Genomic DNA, 14,154 nt, shown 5'->3' on the forward strand with positions numbered 1-14,154 from the left:
CAGTGAGCGTACGTGTGAGGGCACGGGTTAGTGGTAGGATACAGTTTACGATTAGGGGACGGGTTAGGGTAAGGCTTCGGGTAAGTGTTAGGGTTAGGGTTAGGGTTAGGGGATGGGGACGGTTTAGGGGACAGGTTAGGGTACGACAACGGTGTAGGGTGAGCGTACGTGTGAGGGCATGGGTTAGTGTTAGCGTACGGGTTAGGATTAGGGAACGGGTTAGGGTAAGGCTTCGGGTAAGGGTTAGGGTTAGGGTTAGGGGACGGGAATGGGGACGGTTTAGGGGACACGTTAGGGTACGACAACGGTTTAGGGTGAGCGTACGTGTGAGGGCACGGGTTAGTGTTAGCGTACGGGTTAGGATTAGGGGACGGGTTAGGGTAAGGCTTCGGGTAAGGATTAGTGTTAGGGTTAGGGTTAGCGTTAGGGTTAGGGTACGGGGACAGTTTAGGGGACAGGGTAGGGTACGACAACGGTTTAGGGTGAGCGTACGTGTGAGGGCACGGGTTAGTGTTAGCGTACGGGTTAGGATTAGGGGACGGGTTAGGGTAAGGCTTCGGGTAAGGATTAGTGTTAGGGTTAGGGTTAGCGTTAGGGTTAGGGGACGGGGACAGTTTAGGGTACAGGTTAGGGTACGACAACGGTTCAGGGTGAGCATACGTGTGATGGCATGGGTTAGTGTTAGCATACGGGTTTCGATTAGGGGAGGGGTTAGGTTAAGGCTTCGGGTAAGGGTTAGGGTTAGGGTTAGGGTTAGAGGACGGGGACGGGGACGGTATAGGGGACAGGTTAGTGTACGACAAAGTTTTAGGGTGAGCGTACGTGTGAGGGCACGGGTTAGTGTAAGCGTACGGGTTAGGATTAGGGGACGGGTAGGGTAAGGCTTCTGGTAAGGGTTAGGGTTAGGGTTAGTGTTAGCGGACGGGGACAGGGACGGTTTGGGGGACAGGTTAGGATACGACAACAGTTTAGAGTGAGCGTACAAGTGAGGGAACGTGTTAGTGTTAGTGTACGGGTGAGGATTAAGGGACGGGTTAGGGTAAGGCTTCGGGTAAGGGCTAGGTTTAGGGTTAGGGTTAGGGTTAGGGGACGGGGACGGTTTAGGGGACAGGTTAGGGTACGACAACGGTTTAGGGTGAGCATACGTGTGAGGGCACGGGTTAGTGTTAGCGTACGGGTTAGGATTAGGGGACGGGTTAGGGTAAGGCTTCAGGTAAAGGTTAGGGTTAGGGTTAGGGTTAGGGTTAGGGTTAGGGGATGGGGACAGTTTAGTGGACAGGTTAGGGTACGACAACGGTTTAGGGTGAGCGTACGTGTGAGGGCACGGGTTAGTGTTAGCGTACGGGTTAGGATTAGGGGACGGGTTAGGGTAAGGCTTCGGGTAAGGGTTAGGGCTAGGTTTAGGGTTAGCGTTAGGGTTAGGGGACGGGGATGGGGACGGTTTAGGGGACAGGTTAGGGTACGACAATGGTTCAGGGTGAGCGTACGTGTGAGGGCACGGGTTAGTGTTAGCGTACGGGTTAGGATTAGGGGACGGGTTAGGGTAAGGCTTCGGGTGAGGGTTAGGGTTAGGGTTAGGCTTAGGGTTAGGGTTAGGGGATGGGGACAGTTTAGTGGACAGGTTAGGGTACGACAATGGTTTAGGGTGAGCGTACGTGTGTGGGCACGGGTTAGTGTTAGAGTACGGGTTAGGATTAGGGGACGGGTTAGGGTAAGGCTTCGGGTAATGGTTAGGGTTAGGGTTAGGGTTAGGGTTAGTTGACGGGGACGGGGACGGTTTAGGGGACAGGTTAGGGTACGACAACGGTTTAGTGTGAGCGTACGTGATAGGGTACGGGTTATTGTTAGCATACAGGTTAGGATTTGGCGACGTTTTATGGTAAGGCTTCAGGTAAGTGTTAGGGTTATGGTTAGGGTTAGGGTTAGGTTTAGGGAAAGGGTACAGTTTGTTGCACAGGTTAGTGTATTACAATGGTTTAGGTTTAGCGTACGTGTCAGGGTATGGGTTGATGTTAGTGCACGGGATAGGGTTAGTGTTCGGGTTACTGTTAGGGTAAGGGTTAAGGTTGGGGTTAGGTAACGGGTACGCTTCAGGGTACAGGTTAGGGTACAACAATGGTTTAGGTTTAGCATATGTGTTAGGGTACGGGTTAGTGTTAGTGTTCGGTTTAGGATTAAGTTACAGGTTAGGGTAAGGCTTCAGGTAAGTGTTAGTGTTAGGGTTACGGTTACGGTTAGGGAACGGGTACGGTTCAGGGTACAGGTTAGGGTACCACAACATTTTAGGGTTAGCGTACGTGTTAGGGTAAGAGATAGTGTTAGTGTACAGGTTAGCATTCAGGTACAGGTTAGGGTAAGGCTTCGTATAAGGGTTAGGGTTATGGTTAGGGTTAGGCTTTGGATTAGGGAACTGGTATGATTTAGAGTACAGGTTATGGTACGACAACTGTTTAAGGTGAGTGTACGTGTTAGGGTACGGTTTAGTGTTAGTGTACGGGTTAGGATTAGGGTACAGGTTAGGGTAAGGCTTCGGGTACGTGTTAGGATTAGGGTTAGGGTTAGGGTACGGGTACGATTTAGGGTACAGGTTAGTGTACGACAATGAATTAGGTTTAGGGTACCTGTTAGGTTACCGATTAGCGTTAGTGTACATTTTTGGATTATTGTACGGTTAGGGTCAGTTTTAGGGTTAGAGTTAGGATTAGGTTAGGGAGTGGGAATGCTTTAGGGTACAGGTTAGGGTATGACAGTGGGTTAAGGTTAGGGTATGTGTTAGTGTACAGGTTAGTGTTATTATACGGGTTAGGATTAAGATACGGTTTAGGGTAAGTGTTACGGTTAGGATTAGTGTTAGTATTAGGAATGGGTATGGTTTAGGGTACAGTTTAGTGTACGACAGCGAGTTAGGTTTAGGATACGTGTTAGGGTATGGATTAGTGTTAGTGTACGGGTTAGGATTAGTGTCTGGTTTAGGGTAAGTGTTAGGGTTAGGGTTAGGGTTAGGGAATGGGTACTGTTTAGGGTGCATGTTAATGTATGACCATGGGTTAGTGTTAGAGTATGTGTTAGGGTTCATGTTAGTGCTAATGTACGTGTTAGGATTAGGGTATGGTTTAGGGTAAGGGTTAGGGTTAGTGTTAGGCTTACGGTTAGGTAACGGGTACTTTTTAGGGTACAGGCTAGGGTACGACAATGGGTTATGGTTAGGTTACGTGTTATGGTACAGGTTAGTGTTAATGTATGGGTTAGGATTAGGTTACAGGTTAGGGTTAAATTTAGGGTTAAGGTTAGGGTTAGGCAACGGTTACGGTTTAGGGTACAGGTTAGTGTACGTCAACTGAATAATGTTAGAGTATACGTTAGGGTACGATTTTGTGTTAGTGTACAGGTTAGGATTAGGGTACAGGTTAGGGTAAGGATTAAATTTAGGGTTAGTGTTTTGGAACGTGTATGTTTTAGGGTACAGTTTAGCGTACGACAACAATTTTTGTTTAAGGTACGTGTTAGGGTACGGTTTAGTGTTAGTGTACAGGTTAGGATTAGTGTACGGGTTAGGGTACGTGTTACGTTTAGAGTTAGGGTTAGGTTTAGGGAATGGGTACGTTTAGGGTACAGGTTAGTGTATGACAACGGGTTAAGGTTAGGGTACGTGTTAGGGTATGGGTTAGTTTCATTATACAGGTTAGGATTAGGGTACGTGTTAGGGTAAGTGTTAGGGTTAGGATTAGTGTTAGGATTAGGAATGGGTATGGTTTAGGGTACAGGTTAGTGTACGACAACGGGTTAGGGTTAGGGTACGTGTTAGGGTACGGGTTAGTGTTAGTGTATGCATTAGGAATAGTGTACAGTTTAGGGTAAGGTTTACAGTTAAGGTTAGGTTTAGGGTTAGCGTTAGGGAACGGGTACAGTTTAGGGTACAGGTTAGAGTGCGACAACGGGTTACGGTTAGGGCACGTGGTAGGGTACGGGTTAGTGTTAGTGTACAGGTTAGGATTAGGTTTCGGGTTAGTGTAAGGTTTAGGATTAGGTTTAGGGTTAGGGAATGGGTATGGTTTAGGGTTCAGCTTAGGGTACGACAACGGGTTTTGGTTAGTTTACGTGTTAGGGTAGAGGTTAGTGTTTGTGTACAGGTTAGGACAGACACTGGCCTCACCCTGTCAACCGGGGAAGCAAAACTTGCTTCTGAGTCTTGATCTGCTTGCCCTCCTCTACCGACACCTACTGAATGGTGGTGTTGACTTCCTGGTTGAGGGCAGCTGATGGTCGCCTCCTGGAGTGGGTTGCTCAAGCCTGGCCCTGCAGCCTTGTCTTAAGCCCCAACCACTACTCTCAGGTTCAATCCTTCAGCGCAGCCCTTCCATCCCATCCTCCAATCCCTCCACCTCCATCTCTGCAAACCCTTTGGACTCCCAAAGACTTCCCAGCTGAGTTTTGCTTGCTCTTGCTGGTCACTGGAGAATCTGTCCATCTCTCCTCCTTCCAGCCCTCCTCACCACAGGGCAGCACTGGCCACCCCAACAGTAGTTCCAGGGTGAACAGGTGTCTGGAGAGGTACCAACTGCATAGTCACTAAATTTCACAATCTGCCCCTCCCCCATCTCACTCCCCCTCAGTCCAGGCTCAGGTTCGCAGAACTCTGGTTCCCTATCTTAGATTTTCTAACAGTGGGGCCAGCATTGTGGTTCCCACCAGCTTCACCCTTCCTTGGAGACACGCCGCCCCCAGAAGGCCAGGACGGTGAGAGTGAGGAACAGGCTGAACAAAGGCAGATACCTGTCCACCAAGCCCCTACCTTCCCTCTAGGAAAGATCCAGTTCTCCAGAAGAGGCCAGGACCCCTGTCAGGAGCAGGACCGTTTCTGCCAGTGGTCACATATAACACTTTTGTTGAAAACAACAAACCAGGCTGTACACACCCCCTCTCTATGGTTTCCTTTCTTCTCCCCACGCCTTCTCCTGCCCTCTTCCCAAACTCTCCGCGCTTCACCTCCCTGCAGCCCCAGAAGTGCTTCCAGCCCCTCTGCTATGTGTGGTCTGAGAACGTCTTCTTTTTCTGCTCTACAGAGAAGATTAACCTGGAAATACAGGCTGCACAGGCGATATGCAGTGGTGTAGTGTGTCCGTGTGGGTTTGTGGTGTCTGCTCACATGAGCATCTGGACTGAGGTCCTTGTGCACACCTTAACTACTCAAGAGGCCAAGGCATCAGATCATTGCTGTTTATTGAGGATGCAGAGGGAAGGCCTTTAAGAAGAAAGGAGAAACGAACAGGCCTCCTCTTCCCTGTTTGTGCGTGCAGGAGAATGAAGAAAGAGACCCTGAGTTGTACTTGGTCCACTCAGAATGAGTCATGAGCCAGCCAGGGAGGGGCGGGGATGGCCTCGCTTGGTCGTCTGTCTTTCATTTGCCTTTTCCTGAACACAGAGCCACTCCTACCACAGGTAGTTAGTAGGAGCTGGGACAAAGGCCCCAGTGTGAGAGGGGGGCCTCCGTCTGAGACCCACGGGGCCAGAGAGAGTAATTAGTGACTGAGCCAGAGGCTGTGCAGAGGATCGAAGACTGGGAGCTGGTGGCATGGCTCGGGGACCACAGCCAAGGAGGCGAACCCCAAGCGTGTGCGGGGACGAATTTCACCAGGCTTAGTCATCCACACCTGTCCAGGTTCAGGATGACACAGGTGGGTGGCCAAGTCCAGCACTGGAGGTACAAAAGCAGGGCCAGCAGGGTGGGAGTGGGGCTGAGAGCAGGCTAGGGAGATTGCACGTGGGAGCCAGAGCTAGGACGAAGAGGTGGTGGGAGGACAGCCCTCTCTATGGACTGGCTTTCTTGGAGGGGGCGCTCGGGCTGGAGCCCTTCCCCAGGGCATCCTTGTAGTCAGTGGTGCTGCTCTGGTTCTGACCCTCCCTGCCACGGATGCTGCACACTCCAGAGATGCAGCTGCTGCCATTGACCACATAGCCTCCGCTGACCGAGTTGGGCCAGAAGCCATAGCCACTGCTGACGCTGGTGCTGCTAATGGTGGCTGCAGGGGGAGAGCAGGGTCAACACCCCACAAGCACAGCTGGGAGTGGGACCAGACGAGGCCGCCTTTCCCCAGGACAGGTAGGGCTCTTCTTGGAACAATGGGTTTGGTGGGGGACCCAGTCACAGCCAACCCCGTCCCCACTGGGGAAAATATCTCAGAGACAGCTTCCTCCATGCATTGCCCTTGACTTGCCCAGCTTACATCCAATCTAGCTGATTCTTAACTTTCAGAGGTCCACCTCTTTGGTCCAGGTACCAATGGACCCACCTGTCATTCTGAACACTCTGTCTCTTCTATTAGTCTTTTTTCTAAACTTCCCAGCTTCCAACCTCTACCGTCTGTCCTCCAGATGGCATCTTTTGGAAGCTATGATTTAACTCAGCCCTGATGAGAAATCCAGAGATCTAACACTTTCAGCTTGACCTCCGAGGTCCCCCATTTACCAATTCCCCAGCCCAGGTCTCATCATAACTTGCAACCTGGCTCCCCAGGCCTCACACACACCCATACTCACCTTCCTGCACTGTGTCCTTTGGTTCCCCATCACCATGGTGATAACCTTCCTAGCTGCCCTCAGAACAGGGAGACAGAATGATAAAAAGGAAGGAGTGCTGGGCTGGGAGTCAGAAGGCCTGATTGCTGGACATGCCCTGCCATCTGGCTGTGTGATCTCAGGCAAAGTTTTCCCCTCTCTGGTCCTTAGATTCCTCATCTCCACACACAGGGTATAACTAAGGCCCTTTCAAGTCCACACATTCTACAATTCTAGGTCCAAGAACACAAGTACTTACAGATGCTGACAGGGGAGGGAAATTCTCATGACATCCTGTTAGGGGAGAAATAAAATAAGAACAAACAGTCATTCAACCCACGAGTTATTAACCTCAAAGCTAGTGCCCCCACTGGCCTAATGTGGGTTTCTGAACTCAGTAGGCACCTATGGAAATACCAGGGCTCCTTTGGCACAAGCAGAGCTCCAGAAGCTATGGGGGCCACCCCTGAATCTTTGGGGTAACCAGGCAAAAATCCATCAAACAGTAGCTCTCATGAGGAGTACTTGTGGGGATGGCATGCACACCTCCCAAGGGTCAGCCTCCCAGGCATCGAGGCTTTCCTTCTCCCAAGGGCATTGGTGATGCTGGAGTGGCTGCCCTGGGACAGCACTCACAAGCTCATCTTTTACCTGGACAATTAAGGAAGAGAGAACAAGAAGGTCTAACAGAGTAATGTTTTTTTTTGGGGGGGGGTTGGGTAGTGTACCCAGGTACAGGCAGGGAAGTGGTGAGGACTGAATGAACCAATCAACGTAGCACAGTGCCTGGTATGAGGTAAGCACTCGTGTCTGTGTAGTATTATTAATTCTATTATTATTCTTAGCATCACCACCCCTTCTTTCCCCAAGAATTCATCTCTTCTGGATTAAGATGTGTTAGGCTTTCTCCTTTGGTCCTTCCCAAACCCCTGTGGCCTTCCTGCCAGAGCATCGCTCCCTCACCGGCACTCCTTGCTCTCCAGCAGCTTGCGGTAGGTGGCAATCTCCATGTCCAGGGCTAGCTTCAGGCTCATGAGTCCCTGGTACTCGTGCATCATCCTGGCCAGCTTGTCTTTGGAGGAGCTCATCCAGCTTGGCCCAGGCATCCTTGAGGGTGTTGTCCCCACGCTGCTTAGCAACGATGATGGCCGTCTCCAGGTTGGAAGCCTAAATGGGGAATTACAGAGGTTGGAAACTGGAAGTGCTCACTGGAATCATCCACATCCAAGTCCCACTCATTCTTTGAGATTCTGGAGCAGAGATGCCCACCTCCACCCTTCAGACTCCCTGTTCCTCTTCTAGTTGGAGCCCCTTCTGGGGTCGGCAAGTCCTTTCTTAGCTTTACCTCCACTCTGTTTAGACACTGGTGGTGATGAAAAATAGTGCATCCTGCCCCCCTGAGTTGATGGCTAATTCAGTGCCACTGAGTACCTTTCAAAGTCATTTATTTGGCCACCCTGCTCTGAGGATACAAAATGAGTAAGAGTAAGCTCAGCCTTCCGCTCTTGAGTTGTTTAAAGTCTAGGAGGACAGATCACTGGAATATGGTATTGCAGATACCACAACAGTGGCTGCTCAGGTGCATGGAGTCACAGATGAGGGAATGGGGAAGGAGATATCCCAGGACAAACAATTTCCCAAATGCTTACCATATGCCCGGCACTGTGCTCAGCCCTACACACGGCTTTTATATACCTTGACTCATCCAGTCCTCACAACACCCCGTGCAGTGCAGACAAGTAACTTGCCCAATGTCCCAGAGCTACTAAGTGTTAAAACCCATGGGAGAGTGGAAAGAGGACTGGACCAGGAGTCAGGAGACCTTGGTTCAGATCACAACTCCACCACTTACCGCAGTGCAACACTCTTAACCTCTCTGAACCCGTTTCCTCATCTGTAACAACAGGTAAGGCTTGCCTCACAGGGTCTTTGGAAGGATTCAGTGTGATAAAATGACAGGAGATGCTGCTATTGTTAACGTATATGAGAATCTTGTCTCCCCACCTACTAGAACTGAGACTGCTCCCTATGTTCCCAGGAGCAGTACTCCGAGTAAGGCCTTAATAGATATCCACAGATGTGAAGGGGTGCTCTCTGAACCCCCTTCTCCTCAATCTCTGAATCAACAAATGTTTATTAAGCAGCTACTCTGTGCCAGGCACTGTACTAGACGCTGGGCAAACAACAGGAGCAAAGTAGCCAGCTCTCTGCCTCCCTCTGGTCCAGTGGAAGAAGGGACATGCAGGTGTCTGGCAATTACAGAAGCCTGACAAGTACAGGGGAGACACAAGTGCCAGGAGAGCACATTGATCAGGGCAGGAGGGGCAGAGGGATGTGGTCCTAGCCCACCCTGTTGGGTGAGAGAAGTCTTCCTAGGGGAGGGGTCTTCAAATCAGGGGTCCTTGGGGCGAGTTGCAGATGAGATGCCCCAGGGACACCTGTTCTAAGGGTTTGACACAGCCACCTCTTTGGTCCCTTTCCTCCCCTGGGCAGAGATTTGGGAGGCTGACACTCTTGGCTCACTCATCCCCCTCCAACTGTGCCTGTCCACCCCATGCAAAGGCAACCAGCCACCTCACCTGCTTCTTCACATTCTCAATCTCTGAGCGGATCCTCTGGATGAGCCGGGTGAGCTCTGAGATCTCATTCTTGGTGTTTTTGAGGTCGTCCCCATGCTGGCCAGCTGCCAGCTGCTGTTCCTGGAACTGGGGACCCAAAGGGCGGAGCCATGGATGGGGGTGATGAGCGTGTCGTGGGAGTACATGGTGGCTTGGGGTTGGTGATGTCATGGGAGCAGGCCACGCTGGACATTTAACTAGACATTCCGGCCCAGCCCTCATGCCTACTGGGGTCACCCTCCCCGGGCCGGCCTCAGCCCAGCTCACCTTGGTCTGCTATAGCGCCTTGGCCTCAGCCTTGCTCTGCAGGGTGATCTCCTCGTACTGGGCACGAACCTCATCAATGATGCTGTCCAGGTTCAGGTCGCGGTTGTTGTCCATGGACAGGATGACAGACATGTCACTGATGTGGGACTGGATCTGAGCGATCCCTTGAAGGGGAAACAGTGATGGTCTCAGGACTTGACTGATGGAGGCCAACAACCTCCCTCCCAAGGTAAGCAAATCCTGGTGATGCCAATTTAGAGGCTCCAAACCAAGGCTGTTGCTCTCTGGGCAAAGCGAGTTCCCTCCAGGCCCCAGACAGAGTCCTGCTGCTATGGAGATAAGGCCAGGACCATTTCCTTCCCACCCAGAGAGGAGATGAGGAGCCTCTGAGGGCTGAAATGGAGATGAGTGGTTGAGAGCTGGGGCCTGTGTGCCCCTCCCGGCCCCAGAATAGAGTTTTACCCGCTGGCAGCCCTCGGAGGGGTGGAATGAAGAGATGGACTTACGGCTTCATAGAGACACTGGAAGAACATGATCTCCTGGTCCCTGGAGTCCACCTTGGACTGCAGCTCCACCTTATTGGCATAAGCTGCAACCACGTCCTGAAAGATATCCCAGCCATCCCCAAATCACTGCCAGTGAAGGCCAGAAGGCAACACACACCCCAGCCTGGGTCCCCTGCATGGGGAAATAGCCACCTCTTCTCTTTGGGAGGTTCGTGGGAAAGGGGAGGAAGGAGCAAAAGGCCCAGCCCTGCTCCATCCTGAGAATGGGCTCCCTCGGCAGTAGGGATGGGGTGCCCCTCTAAGGAAGGGAACCCATCGAGGTTGCTGTCAGTCATCACTGTGACATCCTAGCCAGGCCCGCAACTGCAGGGAGAGCCCCTGTGTGTCACCCTCCACTGTTCTTCACTGTGGACAAACCGCGACGCCATTAAACACTCAAGAATGCCATCATCCTCTCTGCCGGTTTTATTCCCTTCTCTGGATACTCTTGCATCGCGGTTTTCCCCTGCCTTCCCCTCGCTATTTCTGATTCAGTTCACTTTCTTTGAAAGCAGAGCACACTGGCAGACTCAGCTCCTCCAGGTCCCAGGCCAGCCCCAGATCCAAGACCTGCCTACAACTCACCTTTCTGAGAAGCACAAACTCATTCTCTGCTGCTGTCCGCCTGTCGATTTCTTCCTCATACCTGCAGGAATGCCAGTGCTCTGTCAGTTAATATGTCTCACTGAGAACCCTCGTTTGCCCAGGGAAGACCCTGAGCAAGGGCACAGATGCTGCAGGGCTGCAGAGTCCAGGGCCAGTAGGGCCAGCCAGGTAAGGAAGCCTTCCTGGAGGAGGAGATGTGATCACCAATTTTGGAAGATTATTGAAGATCCAGCTTCAAAAATGAGGAAGGAGGACTTCCCTGGTGGCGCAGTGTTTAGGAATCCGCCTGCCAGTGCAGGGGACACGGGTTGGTGCCCCGGTCCGGGAAGATCCCACATGCCGCTGAGCGGCTGGGCCCATGAGCCAGAACTACTGAGCCTGCGCGTCTGGAGCCTGTGCTCCGCAACGGGAAAGGCCACGGCAGTGAGAGGCCCGCGCACCGCGATGAAGAGTGTCCCCCACTAGCCGCAACTGGAGAAAGCCCTCGCACAGAAACGAAGACCCAATACAGTCAAAAATAAATATAAAATAAATTAATTAATTTTAAAAAATGAGGAAGGAGTGTGTGGCATGAATGTCCTGTAGGAAATCTCACATCGTCCTAAGTGCCAGGCTGGAGGAGGAGAGCAAGTTTCCTTTTTCTTGGGGGTGATTCTGCTTGGGATGACAAGGAACACTGCCTCCCTCCACCTCCAAAAATGTTAAGCTGGGGTAGCTGCCCACTCCTGCTTAACAAGCTCAAAAGGGACAGGGACAGTCATGTAGCTACAGGGGGTCCCCTCCCAGCTCACCTCTTCTTGTAGTCCTCCACCACATCCCGCACATTCCTCAGGTCCGAGTCCAGACTCATCCGGCCCCCGGACAGCGTCTCCAGCTGCTTGCGCAGGTTGCTGGTGCAGCCCTCGAGGATGGGCTCCAGGTTGTTCTTACAGTTGTTCAGGTCCAGCTGCTGCAGCAGCTCCCACTTGGTCCCCAGCACCTGGTTCTGCTGCTCCAGGATCCACACCTGGAGCCCAACACCCAGAAGTGTTGAGCCACCACGAAAACAGTCCCACCTGTCACTCCCAGGGAGCTTTGCAAAGCGCTCCCCTGCATTTTCTCCTTTACCCCTCACAACATCTGCATGAGGTGGGTGCATCATTAACCCTATTTTGTGTAAAGAAAACTGAGGCATAGAGAAGTTGGGCTTCTTTCCAAGGTCCAATAGTTTAATAAGTGGCAGAGCCCAGAACTGAACACAGATATGTGTCCCCATAACCCATGCATCAGATCACTCTGAACCCGCTGTGGCCAAACCAGCCCAGGGCAGGGGTGAGCTTGAAAGTACTGGAACAGAGCCAGGCAGGGTTCATCTTTGAAAAGGTTGACCACTCTAAAGAAGGGAGTCTGCTCTTCATTTTCTAACATCTCAAGCTCAGTGAGGCTCAACGGACCAAGGACTTCTGGGTGTTCTAAATTCCTGCATCAGCCCCCAACTGCATCTCTGCTCATGCCTCCTCCTCCTCCCTTTGTCCTGCTCCTCAGAACCATCTTCCCTAGAGCAAGCATGGCTTACGGAGCCAGACGGACAGACGGAGCTCCCCACGCCACTGTGTCCTCACTGGGCCGGGAAACTGACCAGAGCTGGTGGGTCTGCATACACCTCTCTTGTTTGGTTTGGGACTTTTCTTTAACGTGACTTCCCTTAATCGTACATGAGTGCAGCTACTGTTTAAACAAGGTTGTGTTCCTTAAAGTCAGAAGCACAGGACATTAGAAAACCGTCTGGTATTCAGTGTTGAGATGGGATTGGTCACCAAACAGCTTGCGTCCAGCAGATCTTCCAGCATTTGGTTTGGTTTAACCAGTCCTGACTTTTTCATGTCTACTCATAAGACTAAGCATTGACCAAAGAGAAAACCCTACACCCAGGACACCACAATACACATCTGAACTCCACATCTGGATGACCGATAGGATGCACCCATCTTCTCCGGCTGCCTGGGGTTATGGGATTATACTCCTCTAGAGAATAAAATTATTTAGGAACCCTCCAGGCTTTTGAGCCTGTTTCCCTCTCACCCCAGGCAGACCACATTTTTCACAGAGGTGACTGTCTTCATGTTTGTCTTTCTCTCCATGTCTCCAGACTTTACTCCTTAATGAGGTTTGATCAGCCCAGCCAAAAGTCAGTCCACTCCCATCCCCCCAGACCTCAAATTTCAGAACACTTTGATCTCCTAGAGGTAAAAGGCTTAGAGGTAAGAAGCCACAGAGAAGATGCCAGCCCCTGAAGAGAGCAGAGGCAGCAGGGAATCCTCCGAGCCAGGGTCCAGAGCTGTGGGCAGGTGAGACTTTGATGGCCACTGACCATCACAACATAGGATTTGTCCTGGGCTGACTTGTCCTTGGTGCCTCACTGTCATGTGGCCAGCATAGCCCTCCAGTCCCCAGTACTAGGTCTGGAGGCAGGAGGCTGGTCATCCAACCTCACCTTCCCTACCCTGGAGATGATCTTGGGCACGGCATTACTTCCATGCTTATGCCGACCCGCAAAATGGGAGCAATCATTTCTTATCTATGGAAAGTCAGGGCCTATCTGGACTGGATGATCCCTTGAGGCCTCTTCCAGACCTTTGATTCTTCTCCTTCTCAACACCCCTACCCTAGCTCTCAGAGATAAAAACGACAATAACAATAACCGCCATTTGGGGAGCACTTAGTATGTGCCAGGCATCGTGCCAACATCTCCACATGGATTTTCTTTCGTGAATCCTTCAATGACCCCAAGAGGTAGGTTAGTATCTCCATTGTAGAGATGAAGAAACAGAGGCGTAGACAGGATGAATGACTCTCCACGTGTCCACATAGCTGGCTTAGCCACACAAAGTCACACAGCTGGTAAGTGATGGGGCCAAGGTGGAAGCCAGGTCTGACTTCACAACGCTGTGGAGACCTCTTCCCCACCACACTCTTCTGCTTCTCAAGAGAGTCCTTAGCCCACCAAAACTAATGCCCGTGGCCAAGCCGCCTGTGAATGACCACACACTGATGCTCCCAATCCACCTGTCAAATGACTAGCGGAGAAATCAGCTTAAAATTGATGGGAGGAGGACAGCTTCCCTGACCTATCAGGGGCAGACTCCCTCTCACTGGCTTTCCCTGTGCACAGCCTGCATGGACCCAGGCTTAGCAATAGCACCAAGCTGGCCTTCAGGAGTAAGAAGCAAGGGTCTGTCTTCTCTTTGGAGCTCCTGCCAGTAACCCTGACAAGCCTCTGCCAGTAGAGATTGACCTACCTTCTCTCGGGAAAGACTACACAGCCCCATGCTAGCTGGTTGGAGCATAGTCCCTGGGGGACTTGGCCACAATCAGAGCCACACATCTGGGGGCAGGACAGCTGTTCAGCAGGTTTGCAGCTGGCAAAGCTGAAGGTGAGCTCACCCCAGAGGAGCTGGGATATAAAGTCCAAGGAGGACTGTCCTGCCAGACACTCAGCTCTACTCCCATCCTGCTGTTTGGCTACCAGAGAGGTGCCTTCCTGGGCAGCCCCATCCCCCTCACTTCCTCCTTGCTCAGCTCCG

General features: G+C 51.7%; 1 protein-coding gene across 1 annotated transcript; it reads right to left on the minus strand.

Moving 5' to 3' along the window:
- Nucleotides 1-5,808: 5,808 nt before the first annotated feature.
- Nucleotides 5,809-13,899, minus strand: LOC138414219 (keratin, type II cytoskeletal 71-like). The gene is made up of 10 exons (XM_069541235.1): nucleotides 13,870-13,899; nucleotides 11,383-11,597; nucleotides 10,571-10,631; nucleotides 9,947-10,042; nucleotides 9,459-9,593; nucleotides 9,135-9,260; nucleotides 7,683-7,722; nucleotides 7,519-7,627; nucleotides 6,815-6,819; nucleotides 5,809-6,020 (listed from the first exon to the last, which is right to left on the minus strand). Exons 1-10 carry the CDS (start codon nucleotides 13,897-13,899, stop codon nucleotides 5,809-5,811), a joined length of 1,029 nt encoding a protein of 342 aa, XP_069397336.1.
- Nucleotides 13,900-14,154: the final 255 nt, after the last annotated feature.

The sequence above is a fragment of the Delphinus delphis genome, chromosome 11 (assembly GCF_949987515.2).
Source record: "Delphinus delphis chromosome 11, mDelDel1.2, whole genome shotgun sequence".
Classification (NCBI taxonomy): domain Eukaryota; kingdom Metazoa; phylum Chordata; class Mammalia; order Artiodactyla; family Delphinidae; genus Delphinus; species Delphinus delphis.